This window comes from Erinaceus europaeus, chromosome 10 (genome assembly GCF_950295315.1).
Source record: "Erinaceus europaeus chromosome 10, mEriEur2.1, whole genome shotgun sequence".
Taxonomy (NCBI): domain Eukaryota; kingdom Metazoa; phylum Chordata; class Mammalia; order Eulipotyphla; family Erinaceidae; genus Erinaceus; species Erinaceus europaeus.
Window position 1 is genome coordinate 79,182,857 of NC_080171.1, and position 15,962 is coordinate 79,198,818.

General features: G+C 56.0%; 1 protein-coding gene across 4 annotated transcripts in view; it reads left to right on the forward strand.

Moving 5' to 3' along the window:
* PLCH2 (phospholipase C eta 2) overlaps positions 1–15,962 on the forward strand; it is a 53,184-nt gene that overhangs the window by 7,324 nt on the left and 29,898 nt on the right. The window contains exon 1 of one of the 4 annotated variants that reach the window (XM_060199902.1): positions 285–500. The exons of the other annotated variants lie outside the window; for them this stretch is intronic. Within the exon in view, the coding sequence (XP_060055885.1) occupies positions 470–500 (31 nt within the window). The 5' untranslated portion in view covers positions 285–469. Of the gene's footprint in view, positions 1–284; positions 501–15,962 lie in introns of those variants that run through there. 4 annotated transcript variants of the gene reach the window in all.

Consider the following 15,962-nt stretch of genomic DNA (forward strand, 5'->3'; position numbering starts at 1 on the left):
GGCTTCACAGCTGGCTTGAGTAGAGTGGTGAGGCCACCACTTTGGGGCCCTTCCCCACCGAGCCAGGCCCCTGATGTGAGCCGGCCCTTCTCCTCTGAGTGGGGGAGTGGAGGGTGATGCTGGCCACCCCAGCACTGATGGAGAAGGTTCTCAGCCCCACCCCCTTCCAGATTTGGGGGGCTGGGGCCCTGGAGCCAGGGGCGGGGACGGGATGGGGGTGGGAATGCAGAACTGGTGAATCTCTGTGGGGAGAGAACTTTAGTTGCTGTGCTCCCCTCTCCCCGCCCCCGCCCTGCCTTCGCCGCGGGCCCCCCTCCCGGCGTGGGGCGGGCAGGGGGTGTGGTGCCAGCGGCACGAGTGACAGCGCCTTCCCGGCGCCACGGCGCTTCCACGGGGCGCAGTGTCAGCGCGCAGAGCCCGGTGACAGCCACCGCGCCCCCACCCACCCGCCGCCCGAGCCGCGGAGACAATGGACCCGGGAGCCGCCCCGCGGAAGCACAGTAGGTGCCGCTCGAGGCCGGGCGCTCTGGGCAGATGTATGTGCGGGGGCGCGGCAGCCTGGGCGGGTAGGGGCTTGGGATGGGGGCTGAGCTTTGCATTGGCTCCAGGAGAGGGCTCCGGACCTGGGGACGGGGGGATGCAGGTGGGGCGAGGGCTCCACCCCCATGCGGGAGTTTCCTGCCCTGATTTGGAATGGATGTGGGGGGCTGAGGGAGGGGGCTGCAGTGCATGACTCTGGGATACTGTACTGGTGCTGCAGGACCTGAGGGTGACCTGCCCTAGCGGCCACTGTGCATACCTGCCACAGCTGCAGGTGATAGTTCTGGCCCTGCTCCAGCCTAACCAGCACCTGTGGCTGGTGTGCCAGGGTCCCCAGTTATGCTGCCTTGAGGTGCCAGGGTGGCAGACAGTAGCAGCATGTGGAGCTAGGAACCGTCCTTCAGGGGACAGGAACACTTCTGGAGCTTGTCTGTGCTCCTCAACTCCCACCCCCACCTCTGACCCTTGGGGACAGAGCTCACTGACTCCCTGTGCCATCATCCACCATTCACTGACAAAAACTTCCCCAGTTGTTTCTCTCTCCGGATGTGCTGACCCTAAGAGGGAGCTCTCTGCCCACTGCACCTGGGTCATGCTGTCTGAAAGCTTGTCACCAAGGCCCACCTGTGTCTTGGCAGGATCTCCTGAGCCCACAAGTGCCATCATAGCCTGAGAGAAGAGGCCAGGTCAGATGTCACAGTCATCCCTCCTGCTTGGTGGGGACAGGAGATTGAAGGCCTTTGTGTGTGTGTGTGTGGGGGGGTGCAGGTGCAGAGGAAACTGCCCCAAAGTGCCCGGCTGCCCCCACCCTTTCAGGATCCTTCTGTACTCTACTGGAGTGACATTACCGGTGTGGCCTTGGGGAGGGCCTGGGGCAGAGCTGGGGGTGTTGCACTGAGGCCCCACTGCTTGGGGGTCTGGCCTGGTCTGGCTGTCTGATGGGACAGAGCTGGGCGCTCCCTGGTCCTCTAGAAGCAGGGCCTGGGGGCCTGGACCATCCAGGCCACCCAGTGAGGCTGGTATCTGCAGGGATCCTGCCAGCAGATGTGCCGTGGCTGCTGCTGGGGATGCTGGGGTAGTAGAATGTGGCCTCAGCCACTCTTGCAGGTGGCCAGGTGAGGACCCTCTTCAGACTGTTCTTGGGCCAGGTCTTTGGGGATCTCAGAGGTGCCAGTGGGTGGGGAAGACTCCCCTGAGGACTTTCCTGGGGGGGGGGCTCAGGAGACAGGAGGCCCCCGCTGCTCGGCCCTGAGCGCTCAGGTTACATAATCCTACCCTACACATGGTGTCAGCAGCAGTAGCAGGCAGGTTTGACAACGCGAGTTGTAATTGGATTTTAATTTTTAATGTCTGCAGTAGATAAAGAGGGGCTAGCCTCTGTGTGTGCGTGTGTGTTCTGTGACTCTACGCCTGAGAAGAGAACTTCATTAGCTTCTAATCACTAAGCCCACCCAGAGGGAATGTGCCCAGGACAGCAGGCCACTGCCTGTCACCTGTTCCACTTGGGGCATGGCCTGGGGTGCTGCCTGCCTTCCACCTCACCCCTGGCCTGTGACCACTGTGGCCCTCAGGCCTGGGACCCAGGTGTGCTGCTCACTGAGAGCCTGTTCTCGACCATCACAACTCAGCCTGGACAGCCGTTTCTGGGTCCCACCTGTACCCCCAACTTCCAGGCCACCTGGCCCCTGGGAGCTGGGGGTGTGTGGAATCAGGGCTGTGCATGGGGTCTTCAGGTGTTGGGCACAGATCACCCTAGCCCTCGGAGCTCTGGGTAAACTTGGTTGCCTGTGACTGACCTGTCCCACCCACCAGTGGAGGGGTCCCAGGAGGCAGCTGCTCACTATGCCTGCCCCCCTTTGGATTATTCTTAGGGCTGTTGTGTAACAGGGCTGCATCCTGGCACGGGAGGGCGGGCTCTCAGGAGATGTCTCCAGAGCAGCAGCCAGCTCCAGCCCAGCTTTGTCCCTCCTGCCCTCTCAGCACAAAGGGACAAAGGATGAGCTGGTTGCCCCAGCCCACAGAAGGCTTTGCTGGTGAGGCTGTAAGGCTGAGCATGGCCAGCTGCTTCAGCTCCCTGCTCTGCCCTGCCATGCCCTTCTCTGGGCATGTGTGTGGAGACCACTCCACTGTCCCAATCTGCACCCTGCACCCTCCTGGCTGCTCTTCTTGCTCTTCCCACCCTCTTTTCTGCTTCAGCAGACTCTGGAGTGTAAATTGGGGTCTCCACCCCCACACGGCAAGCTCCTCACACCTGCTTTCACACAGCAGACCCCAGAGGGTGGGAGGCTCGGAGGAGCCCACGTGACCTGGGCAGGCTGGGACAAGCCAGAGGTGCACCCCTGTACTGCATAGGCTCTGACTCTGCACCACTTCTTTCCCTGAAGGACCCAGACACTGCAACATGTGCATACATACAATCATACAAATGAAGCCATGCACAAATGAGCACACACCCATGCACAAATGTATATAAACATCCATGAAGATACACAAATAGAAGCATGTGAGTACACATGGTGATTCATGAGCACACAACCATACAAGTGCAGGCATGCATTCACAATACAGCCCAAGGAGATACACATGACACAGATGTGCAGACATGTGCCCATACTACTACACAGTTATAGCCATACACACATGAGCACACATGGATGCATCCACTCATAGGCACAAACACACATGTGCACATCCATGAAGACACACAACCACACACAAGTAGATGAATGTGAGCATACATGTAAATGTATACAACCACACATATAGACATACACAAGCACACATGCACATCCATGAAGACATACATGATACAGGCATGTGCACACAAAAGTGCAGAAATGTGCACACAAGTTCATATATACATAGGCACACCCACACAGATATATATGTGTAGTCATGTTTACACACTGCATGTACACACCTATGGAGATACACATAAACATGTATATGTGTGGTCACACACATGTGTTGTGTATATGTGTGCACATCCATGATAATGACACAACCACATAGGCAGACATGTGCACACAAGCACACATTTGTATCCACAAAGTTCCTCACAATCACACACATACAGACATGTACACATTAGTAAAGTCATGCATAGAACCACACACAGACACATGCACGAGTGCACATGTAAATGAGCACACACATCACATATGTGACTACACATGAAGCCATGTGCTCTCATAGCATGACATGCTCATACACACAGGTGCATGCGTTCACACACATGTGTACACATGCTTACTCCCAAGCTAGGAGGTGTCCACTTTCCAACATGGGAGTACTATCAGTGAACAACATGGGGAGCATTGGGATGTGGGATGCAGGGAAGATGTTCTAGGGATTCCAGGATGGCTGTGCCTGGGACATCTGGGGCCTGGGCTCCATTTAGCACCCCAAAGTGATGGGCCACTGGCCTTGGCAGGCAGGAGGGTTGGGGTGATGGGGATAGTGTCTGGAGTGCCCTTCTGCTGTGTTCCCCTAGGGGGTTCAGTAGTGTGAGTAGGGCTCCTGTGCTTGGACCAGTGGTCCTTGTGTTGTCAGGAAAGCTTCCTTTTCTCTGAGCCCCAGGTGACTTCAGGTGACACTAGAGAGGGCTGTACTTGTGTCCTATAGCAGCAAATTACCACTAATGTTGGGGGGGGCCTTGCAACCACAGATGTTTCTCATTTTCAAGAGTTGGAGAGGTCACAGTGCTGACCCCCTTCCAGAGGCTGGGGGTCTTTTCCTGCTGTGTCTAGCTTGTGGTCCAGATTACTTGGAGCTATAGCCATGAGGCTCTAGTCTGCTGTGTAGTCACATGGTCGGGTCCTCCGCATGTCTTCCCCTCTCTTTGTATAAGGACACTTGTCTTTGGATTGAGGCCCGCTGAGTAATCCAGGATGAGCTCAGCTCAAGAGACTTCTATCACTCCAAAGCATCCCCAGAGCCCTTCTCCCAAACAAGGTGGTTTTCACAGTCTCTGGGGTGGGGCTGCATTTGGGGGGTACCCTTCGGTGCCTCCCTACACTATTGCATGAACTCCTATGCACAGAAGCAGAGTTCGGATCTCTCTCACATCTCTGATTGACATGTCTGAGCTGAGCTGCCCACTGTGTCCCCACCATTCTGCCTCTGCCCTTGGACTCCAGGGGCTCTAGGGCTAGGGGTGGGGGTGCAAAGAGTGGGGACGGGAGGCCGCGATTTCTGGGAGATGGGGAGGTACGACAGGCCTGGGTGGGGCTCATAGCTCCCCTGAGGGAGGTGGGAAGGTCTGGGTTCCCCTCCCTGCTGTGCTCCCTGGAAGACCAGCAAGTGGGAGCCCCTGGTGGCTCTCATAGTGCTAGGGGGGCTGGGACTATCACAGGCAGCTATGGACATGGGGCCATGCCCACTCCCAGCCCAGTACCTTGACAGTCCTGGGGGGCATGCTCAGTGGACCCCTTGGGGTACCCACAAACTCCTCCAGTGGTTCCCAAAATAAATTGGGGACCCACCTAACTGGGCTCTGAGTCTGAGGCTTGTCCACATCAGACCAGTCATGTAGCAGAACCCAGGGCACCCCTCCCAGGGGGTGGCTATTCATTCACACATGCCCCACCGTGGGTCACCTGGCATCTCTGGCTGTTCAGAGATAGGACTGGTGGCCCTTCCAGTGTGGAGTGACCTGTGGGGACCCCAGTAACTAGTCATGAATGCCCCAGAGAGCTACAGAGCCACCTCCATTGTAAGAAAACACAAAAGGGCTTCTTTTTCCAGCCGGTGGCTCTGTGTCCCTATTCCTGTCAGTCCTACTGGGCGTCCATGCTGCCTGCCCCTTTTCCCTGAGCCACTGCCTCCCTGTGGAAATGGGGTGAACATGGCTGGAGGGAAACAGAGAACCTCAGGCCAGGTGTCCACACTCCCCCCAAGGAGGCTCTGTGACCTGACAGGCTCTCTGCCTCTCTTAGGAGCAGAGAGTGTCCCTGTGACACTCTCCCACCTACCCCCAAGACTGGGCAAGCATCTTGAGGAGAGGTCCTCCTTTGGCACACATCAGCTGCCAGTGAGGTGATGATTCAGGCCGAGCTGTCATCCGGCAGGTGGTTGTGTCTGTCACACAGTGTACGCTCGGCCTGGCTAGCATCCTGCCTGAGTGCTGGGTGGTGGGGGGATTGTGTGACTCTGTGGAACCCCATCTGGTGTCCCTGGGCTGGAGTGTGGTCACTATCACCTATCCCTGCTGCTGGAGACAGGCTGCACCCACTGTCATCTGTCATGCTTTGAGAGCCATGGCAGTTTGTGTCTACCAAGGATTTCAGAAAGCAGGACAGAGCTTGGGGTGGCGGTGGGTGGCTATCCCCAAGGTGCTCTATTGCTAACTGGGGCCTTAGAACACACAGATGTCCCCAGGAAATGCCCATGGTGACCTCAGTATGTCCTCCAGCTAGGATTTCCTATAACAGAGCAGAACTGCAGGCGTATTTCACTTGGTACCTATCCCCAGCATCCCTGTCCCTAGGATCCCTGTATCCACATTGTTCAGAGCTGCCCCTGGAACAGTAGGGCCCACTTTTCTCTCCAGGAGGACTTCCTGCCCAGCTTGGGCACCTCCTTTGTCACTCACCCCTCCAGCACCATGCAGAGCCGGGGTTTCTGAGGCAGCAGGAAATGAGTACTGTGCCATTCTTGGGAGCCAGACTCTTGGCCTGGGTCTGGGAGATCCCCTTTTCTCAGTGGTGGGCCCTTAAGTGCCCCCCTTAAGATGTTGGGAAACAGGGAATTGGGTGGTAGTGCAGTGAGTTAAATGCAGGTGGCACAAAGCACAAGGACTGGCTCAAGGATCCCAGTTCGAGCCCCGGGCTCCCCACCTGCAGGGGAGTCGCTTCACAAGCGGTGAAGCAGGTCTGCAGGTGTCTGTCTTTCTCTCCTCCTCCCTGTCTTCCCCTCCTCTCTCCATTTCTCTCTGTCCTATCCAACAATGATGACATCAATAACAATAATAATTACAACAATAAAACAAGGGCAACAAAAGGGAATAAATAAATATTTAAAAAAATTTTTTAAAAATATTTATTAAAAAAAACAAGGTGGTGGTCTGGGAGGTGGCACAGTGGATAAAGCATTGGACTCTCAAGCATGAGGTCCTGAGTTCAATCCCTGGCAGCACATGTGCCAGAGTGATGTCTGGTTCTTTCTCCCCTATCCCTCTCATAAATAAATAAAATATTAAAAAAAAAGATTTCAGGAAACAGACAATAGGGTATGTGAACACTTCTGTCTGGGTTTTGCCGGGTCCCCCCATCTTAGAAGGGCTGGGGGGCATGCAGGCTAGCATGTGGGACCCTCCTCTCTCCTCTCTGCATGGGGAATCAGGTGGCTCAGTCCTCTCTGATCAGGTCTGTCCTTCCATGTCCACACTCAATAGCTCAGGTCCTCCAGATGAAGGCTGGTACAGGCACACCCTCCCTGCAGAGCACAGCAGGCCATTGCTCCAGAATGGCCTCTAGGCCTGCCCAGCTGCTCTCTCCATGGGGCCTGTCCAGAGCTGCCACCCAACAGCTGACCAGGTGGAAGTCCTGGGGACCTGTGCAGGATGTGGGGCCTGGGGATCCTGTGGGGGATCCTGGGGATGTGGGGCATGGGGGCTGGGTGTCTGGTGTCGGGTATGGGGCTGGGGGTTCTGTGTAGAAAATGGAGGGCTGGGGGTCCTGTGGAGGATATGGGGGCTGGGGGTCCTGTGTGGGGTGTGTGTGGGGACTAGGAGAGTTTATGTGGTAAATGGAGGACTGGGGGCCCTGTGTTATGTATAGGGAGACTTTGTGCAGGGTAAGAGGTCAGGGGACACTGTGTGGGATGTTAGGGGGGCTAGGAGAACCTGTTCAGTGTATGAAGTGGGGGGACTTTTTTGGATTGTGAGGGGCCTTATGGGAGTATGGGGGCCTTGTATAGAGTATAGGGGCTAGGAGGTGGTTTGCTCCTTAGGAGCAAAGCCCCTGTGTGTCTGTCCCCAGGACAGAGCTCGAGGGGCTTAGTGGGGTATCCCACATACCTTCACTATCTATCCCTGTCCCCCCCGGCTATGATTGGGGCTGCTGGGGTGTGGGGCAGGAGTGATAGCACCAGACTACCCCAGCAGAACACCTCCATAGGTTTCTCTGACTTACCTGGCCCCTCCTACCCTCTATGAATCTGTCCCCTCATCTCTGAAGTTATTCAAACTCCTCTCTGCTGACTGCAGGGATGGGCTATAGCCAGTTGGCTTCCAGCTCCCTAGACAGGACCCCCCATACACACTTGACATGGCTATATTGAGAGGCTACCGGGACCCCATGTTCTTTGGTCCAAATCTGGGGCCTCAGTTCCTCCGGTGCGGCCCCAACTTGGAGCAGCTGGACTGATGGCTGGCCTAGCCTTGTTGAGCAGTCCTTTGGGTCCTAGAGGCCCTGCACTGGGGAAAGTAGGGGGAAGATGGAAGAGGTGGGTTCCTCCAGTGGCTCCCGGAAGAGTGGGTCGCTCCATTGTTTGGGCCTGGCCGGCGTCAAGGGCAGCAAGCCTATCTTGGAAGAAGAGCCTCTGGATGTTTTCCCAGGGCTCCCCCTGGTGTCAGGGGTGCAAGAAGCAGCAGGCCTGGCTGGGCACCCTATTCTGCAGAATGGAGCCCTCTGGAACACACTGGAGCCCACCTACCTCCAGGTTGTGTCCCTTAGGAGGTTCAGGGATGGGTTCAGGAGGACTAGCGGTGGGGTGAGCACTGCAGATGCTTTGGAGATGCTTGTGCCCGCCTCCCCATACCTGGGATGTAGGCGGGGGTGGCCAGGGACTTGTGTTTGTGTGTGTGTGCACCCGTGTATTTTTAAAGCGCCCTGCAGCTGCGCCTGACTCAAGTGTGCATGGCACGCGGCGCATTGTGGGGTTATTTTGGGCTTGGCATTATTGGGGATTGTTTTATTCCGTCTGCAAGGAAGCACACCCTCACAAAGGCATGCGGGTGTGTGTGTGTGGGGGGCTTAGTGCCATTTGGGGAGAGGAGCCGGAAGTGAGGGGGCCAGGATGGGGGTGGTACTAGAGGAAGATGGGGTCCCCTGATGGGTCCAGAGGTGGACAACAAGAGTCAGGGGCTTCTCAGGGGAGTGGGTAGATACAGACAGATGAACAGCAACCTCAGGGCACACACTTTCCCCAGGGACTCAGAACACTGCCTGGATCTCACCCTGGGGCCTCTGGTTGCACTGAGATGACCGAACCTGGAAGCAGACTGCTCAGATGTCTCAGCCACTCCAGCACAGCTCAGAAACCCCATTTGTTCTCTGGCTGCACCCTATCAGGAGAGCAAGATGACCAGGGCTGCCAGTTCTGAGGAGCACAGCCCTGTGTCAAGGACTCAACACCTCCAGCCATGAAGCTGCCCCCAGTCCCATGTGGCCCTTGGGTAGAGTCTCACCTGGGGTCAGAGTCTTACCACACCCCTTATCCTACCCAGAACAGGGAGTGGGAGTCATGTGGTAGGTGGGGGGCAGGACCTTTTGCTCTGTCACAGCCCTCTGGTGCCCTCAGAAAGTCCCTGCTGCTTCCAGAAGTCCTGGGTGACTCAGCTATCACCACCAGGGGCTACTCCTGACAACCCACAAGGCATGGTGGGTGGGGCTTGGTCTCCCCAAAACTCAAAGGACAGGTGGGGACCTAGGTGTCCTGCCTGCCACTGCTTCCCCCAGAGAAGCCCTCCTGGGGTGTCCAGACTGTACCAGGGACTGCTCCCAGCTCCAGATCAAGTGACCCTGCCTTTTCCTGGGCCTTAGTTTTCCGACCTGAGACTGGGGTGCTGTGCCTTTTTCTGACTGTGCTTGTCCAGGGGTCTTGGTGGGGGAAGTGAGGTGCTGATCTTGGACTCCCCACCCTGGCCAGGACCCCCTTCAGGAGTTGGGAAAGGCATTTGTCCAGTCAGCCAAGAGCCACCTCCACTCAGGCTGGATGGGACCCTGTACAGCCTGAGCCCCCAGCCCCCCACATCCTGCAGAACCCCTGCTCTGGCTGCAGTAACTGTTAGCTCTGTCCTGGTGTCACCCCAAAATGTTCAGGTGTGGGGTGCTACTTCAGGAGAGCCAGAAGAGCTTCAGTCTTGAGATCAGGGGTGAGAGGTGGTTAGGGATGATGAGGTTTTGGGGACCCTTGCTCCTTGACAGCCTTGGGGGACTGTGATATTGGGGATATCACCCCCTTCATAGTTTTTGCTTGCAGCATCTTGAGGGTGCTGATTCTTCTGGACACAATTACTTAGGGTGTAGGAGTGGCTCAGTGCTCCTCTGGAGACTGATGTGGGGTCCTTTTTTCCCAGTTAGTGGCAGGAACCACTGCTGTGGTGGGGTGGGGGTCAGAGAGGACTCCTCAAAGCTTTCTTCCAAGTGTCTAGCCAGAGGAACAGATCTTCTTGGGTGCTGAGTGCTGGGCCCCCCAGGGGCAGTGAGCACCCTCACTGCAGCCGGGTATGTCGGATGGATGGGTGGGGCCATTCAGGTCCTGCCCCCCACTGCTTCCCCGCCCTCCCTCCATGGCACCCCTAGGACTGCCTCCTCTTCCTTTTTTTAACCCTAAAATAAATAAATAAGCAAACATTTGTGTGAGTAGTGCTGACAGCTATAGGGCAGGTAAACAGGGTGAAGGGCAGAGCACAGGGGCTCAGTGTTGTCCGCACCTGACTCATCCTGGGTGACTGTGATGTCAGCACGTTCATGCAGAAGAACATAACCATCCCCAGCCCAGTTCTGTCATCCTGGAGGCCTTGGGGTGGGATAGGAGGGGACGGGGTGGGTGGAGAGAGGAGGGAACAGGGTAAGAGGCTTCCTTGCTCAGGAGGACATCCAATCCACCCTGACAGAGCAGACACTTCTGTCCTTGTTCTGACAGCCAGTCCTTCCCCGGGACAACTTGGGGAACAGGTCCCACTTAGATACTTCATTATAGGGGAGCCCCTACTGGGGTCTGTGTATGAAAGATAGGGACCCCAAGAATAGGCACACCGCTTCCCTGAACCCTGTGCAGACCTGAGATGCTGCCTGCTATCTGTTACCAGTCCATAGTACTGCTTACCTGGAAAGTGCTGACAGGATTCAAGCCTATTACTTCTGGCATTAGTTGTGTGTTGGGGAGATCTGCCATCAGTGTGTGGGGAGGGGTTAGCTCGAGGCCTTTGGGTAGACTTGTGCATGGAGAACTATGCATCTGAGCTTGTTAACTACCAAGTGCCCTGGAAAGGTGGCTTGGGTAGGTTGACCCCAGAATGTCCCCAGATACCCCTGGGTGGCCCTCCTTTCTGCTTTGGTCTAATATGACAGCCACACACAAGCACCTGAGGCCTGGGGAGGAGGAGTCAGACAGGGGGTCCTGCAGGGGAGGGGACAGAGTGGGGGAGGGGCTGCATAGAGAACCTGTCATGACCACAGGCCCCAGGCTGCCCATTTACCGGGGGCAAAGTAAAGAGCAGGCTATGTGATGGGCTAGGCCCTGGGCCCTGGGGCGGGGGTGCTCAAGGTCAAGTTTAACTCCCCTCATCAGCTCTGTATTCCCTGCCACGGGCTTTTAATGCCTATGCTTATGCAACCATCTTCCTGCAGAACCAACGGTGATTAAATCTGGGGCTGTCACATGGTCAGGTTCTTCAGTGGGGCCCCTAAGGCCCAAGGGTGCCCCACACCCCGAGGCCCTGGCTGCTACTTAGCCTTAGCAGGTGAGCTTTCCAGAGTCAGCCTTGGGGGGTCTTAATTTACATTTTTTTTTGCCTCCAGGGTTATTGCTTGGGACTTGGGTGCCTGCACTATGAATCCACTGTTCCTGGAGGCTTTTTTCCCTTTTGTTACCCTTGTTGTTTATCATTATTGTTGCTGTTATTATTGTTGCTGTTATTGCTGTGGCTGTTGTTGGATAGGACAGAGAGAAATCGAGAGAGAAGACAGAGGGGGAGAGAAAGAGACACCTGCAGATCTGCTTCACCGCCGGTGAAGTGACCCCTCTGCAGGTGGGGAGCTGGGGGCTTGAACTGGGATCCTTACACCAGTCTTTGCACTTTGTGGCATGTACGCTTAACCCACTGCACCACCGCCCAGCCCCCAGCCCCCAGCCCTGGGGGACTTTATGGGGGGGGTGATTGGGGACCCCTTTGGTAACCTTTCAGGTGTCTCTTGGTGAGTGGAACCTTTGCCCCACCAGGAGCCCCGGCATCCCTATGGGTGGGGCCTACCTTGTCTGGCTGAGACCTCCTTCCTGACCATACCATTTTCTACAACTTCATGTCCCTTCCCTGACACCTCCTGCTCTGTTTTACTTTGTTTTTTTAATTACAAGAAAGAAAGAGAGAGAACCAGAGCAGCACTCTGGCACATATGATGTCAGGACTCAAACCTGAGGCCCCACACTTTTGAGTCCAGGGTTTTAAGCAACTCTGTGCTACCTGTCAGGTCACCCCCTCTTAGTTCATATCTGGTGACAGCATGTGGAGGGTGGCTTGGGGTCCTGTGTGACCTTAGCACAGGCTGCAAAAGCTCCCATTCTTTACTGGGGTCCCTTGTCTGCTTGAGGAAGGTGTGGCCACTGGGGTAGGGCTGCCCTGCCCTCCCAGAACCCCAGGCTATCCTCAGCACCTTGAGCTACCTGGCTGGCCCTGGTGGGGGAGGTGGGTGAACAAAACAGGGAGAAGGTGGGAGGGTGGCCGGCTGAGCCCTTAGCACTCTGAGAGCAGCTAGGAGCAGGAGCAGTGGCCGATTTGCATACATTTGCATTTTTGAGCACTTGTTCTCATTTCAGGGATTTGTGTTTTTAATCAGAGCGAGTGGCCAAGGAGCTCCCCCCTTCTTCCCCTGGCCCTGGGGTGGTATCCAGGTACAGGGACTGATCGGGCATATGGCACAGGCCAGGCCGGGGGGTAACCTGGCCACAGCAGGGTTGCTTGCTGAGTCCTTGCCAGGGGCGCTGGCAGAGGTGCTGGTGGCGGTGCAATTGCATTTGCCCTGGAATCCGGCTGCCTGTCTCACTGCCAGCAGCCTCAACTCTGCTGCGTGTTGGCCGGAATCTAGGTCAGCCTGGTGCAGGCTGCAGGGCTGGGCAGCCAGCTCCTGTGTGCGGACCCCTACAGACAGGGATAGGCCCTGCACTGTTCCCTGAGCAGGGGCTGCAGGCTGGGTGCTGGTGTGTGTGTGTGTGTGGGGGGGTGGTCCCAGGCGGGAGATGCAGGGTAGTGGAACAGGGAAGCTTGCAGTGCTGTGGGGGTGGGGGCAGTGCTTTCTGTCTCTTTCTCTGGGTCCAGGGAATAAGTGTAGCACAACCCACCACAAAGATTCTTCTAGAAGCTGCCCCTGCCATCTGCTTGTACTGTCTTTTCTTGCCAGCTTCCCTGAACTCTGATTCCCTGGACCCCTATTCAGCCATTCCTTGCTGTGAGCCTTTTCTATCCTTCCCTGCCCTTGCTGGGCATGCAGTCATCTGCCTGTCAAAGTCACCTGCTGATTACACTAGGTTTGGAGGGGGCAGGCCTCAGGTTCCTGCTCTGTTTTGGGGATCTTCCCTTGAGGTTATGGGGTCAGCATTGGGGGGGGGTAGGTAAGCTTGCCATTTCAGGGGCAGCACCTCCTGTATTTGGGATTTCTTCCACCATCACAGGCCCCAGCCTAATTTCTGTGCCTTGTTCCCCCACACCTTCTTTCTTGATTGCTTGGTGGCACTGCTCCCACTCTCTAACTGGGGTCACTGCAGTGCCCAGGGCAGCATGGTCAAGCCAGTCCTTTCTTACTCCATTCCCCTCCACAGCTGCATGTGACCCCAATACATAAGTGCCTGGACAGTGGGGCAGGATGGAGCAGAGATCCTCCATCCCCTGTTCACTCTGTGCCTGTGCCCTCACCTTCTGAGGCAGGAAACTCCTCTGCAGGATCTAATGTCCAGGGTGTATCCAGTGTGTATGGGTGGTTGGTGTTAGGGGGAATAAGGGGGCCTCCCGCAGGGGCCTCCAGAACATCTCAACTTCTTACCAGAAGTCATGACATCCCCAGGACACGAAATTGACCCTGATGCTGAATAATTCATCAGACTCCCCAGCAGGAGGGGCACCCTTCCTTCTCAGAAGTCAGCTGGGCACCTCTGAGAGGCCATTAAGGCAGGTGCCATGCTTTCAGGGAGTGTGGGCCATGGGGTGGCTCAGCATGAAGGCAAGTAGGTGGCAGGCTTGTGGCCTGAGGCCTGAGGGGTGCACAGGTGGGAAAGCAACACGGAGGCAGTGTCTCCTAGCAGATGGCAATATGGGGGTCCCAGTACCCCTAGACTTTCATGTCGTAGCCTCTCTGCAAAGTAGACATTATACCTGGGGGCCTCCAGGTGCCCTTCTCATTCCAGGAATAACAAAAAGCAGAAACACCAGGCCCTCCACCAGGTCTTGGAACCCCTGGTGCTTGGGCATGAGGTCTGGTCATGGGGCACATTTTCTTGGAGATATCAGCAAGACAGTGAGTAGGGGCAGTAAAGTCCAAACTGCCCTCTGTGGCGATTCTTCTTCTTCTCCTCCTCCTTCTTCTTCTCTTCCTTCTCCTCTTTTCCTTCTCATCCTTCTTCCTCCTCTTCTTCCTCTTCTTCCTCCTCCCCTTCTTCTTCTTCTTCTTCTTCTTCTTCTTCTTCTTCTTCTTCTTCTTCTTCTTCTTCTTCTTCTTCTTCTTCTTCTCTTCCTCCTCCTCTATATAGAGAGGAAATAGAGAGGGAGGGAGGGAGGGAGAGAGAGAGAGAGAGAGAGAGAGAGAGAGAGAAACACCACAGCACTGAAATGTCCTTTAATGTAGTGGAGGCCAGCCTTGAACCTGGGTTGTATACATGGCAAAGCATCACACTCTCCAAGTGAGCTATCTCAACAGCCCAAAACATTTTCCCTCTTCTTTTCACCAGAGCTCTGCTCTGCTCAGCTCAGGCTTTTGGTGGTACTGAGGGATAAACCCAAGACCTTGGAGCCTCAGGCATAAAATCCAGAACCACTATGCTGTTTCCCTAGCACTCTCTCTAAAGTTCTGAAGGGCAGACTTGCATTTCTCCATGTTGGAGGAGGGACCGACCTGGTCTTAGTAGGTTTTTCCATAGCCTGCCCTGCTCAGACCTGGGACCCTGAGGACAGAAAAACAGTGGTCAGCACAGGGGACATCATGCTGGGCCCCCACCTGTTACCACCTCCACCTTCCAGGTGTTCTCCACAGCCTTAACTGGAGGCTCCAGGCCCTGAAGTGCTGGTTCTCCTTGATACAGATAGGTAAACAGAGGCCAGAGGGATAGTCAACTCCCAGTGCTGAGTCAAGGTTGGGGAAGGAGTCTCCCAGACACCTGTCAGGCACACCGACCCCCTCCTCACCTGAGTCCATCCTTCCCAGAGCCTTGCCTACCCCTTCCCCTGGGTGTGCTTTCCCAGGGCTCACTTGGGTCAGTTCTCCAGGTGGTGGTCAGCCCCTAGTATGCTGCTGAGCTCTGAGGGCTGCATTTCTCATGGCCACGTGACCTGCCCCTCGCACTCCTAGCCACCTGGGCCACCTTACCTCAGTGTCAGTGTTGCTCTGCCCCTCCCTCTCTCTGTCCCTGCCATGCTACCTCTGTCTCTTTTTTTTTGAGGGGGGGGTAAAGGGGCTTCCTTGTTTGTTCATCACAGTGGAGACTGCCCTAACACATGCACACAGCCCTGATGGAGCCCTGGCTTGGCTGTGGCCCAGCCTCACCTTTTCTCAAGCACCCACTCTCAGGTGGGAGGGACTAGATTTGGGAAGAGGCCCTGCAGGACCACCAATGGGGCTGTACTCTGTCCTTCAAGCAAACCATGACCTTACAGGTGGGAGAGGTGGCAGGCCAGGCAGGATGCCAGGAGGTAAGGGCCTAGTTCTTCAGGCTGACTCCTCAGGTCACTCCTGCTCCCCTCCTGACTTCTGTCCAGTGGGCGCTGAGGATGGATGGATTATTCATTCTCTCTTCTGGCTTGACAGAACTAGATGGAAGTGATATAAGGGGAATCTGGGGGTGGGGTGGGCAGGGCACTGAGCACAGTAGGGGTCTGATGTCAGCACAGGGACCCCAAATAAAGACAGGGGGAAGACCTTAGGCCATGGATAAGGTCAGCTATGAGTGACAGGATCAAGTCTGGGTCCTGATGGGTGGTCACTGAGATACTCCTGAGGGAGCAGATGTGGGTGCCTGCTCTGTGTGGCACTTGGGGACATGAAGGTGCTGTCTCTCTCTCTCTCTCTCTCCCTCTCTTTCTCTCTCTCTCTCTCTCTCTCTCTCTCACACACATACACACACACACACACACATGCGCGCGAGGCAGGCAAAGAGGGGTGAGCTTTGCCCACCCATAGGCATTTGGGAAGCCAAGTGCTGGCTCCAAGGTTGGCCCCAAGGAGGGCCACACAGTCCAGGGTGGGAGAAGCTTCACCCCTGCAGCCTGGACC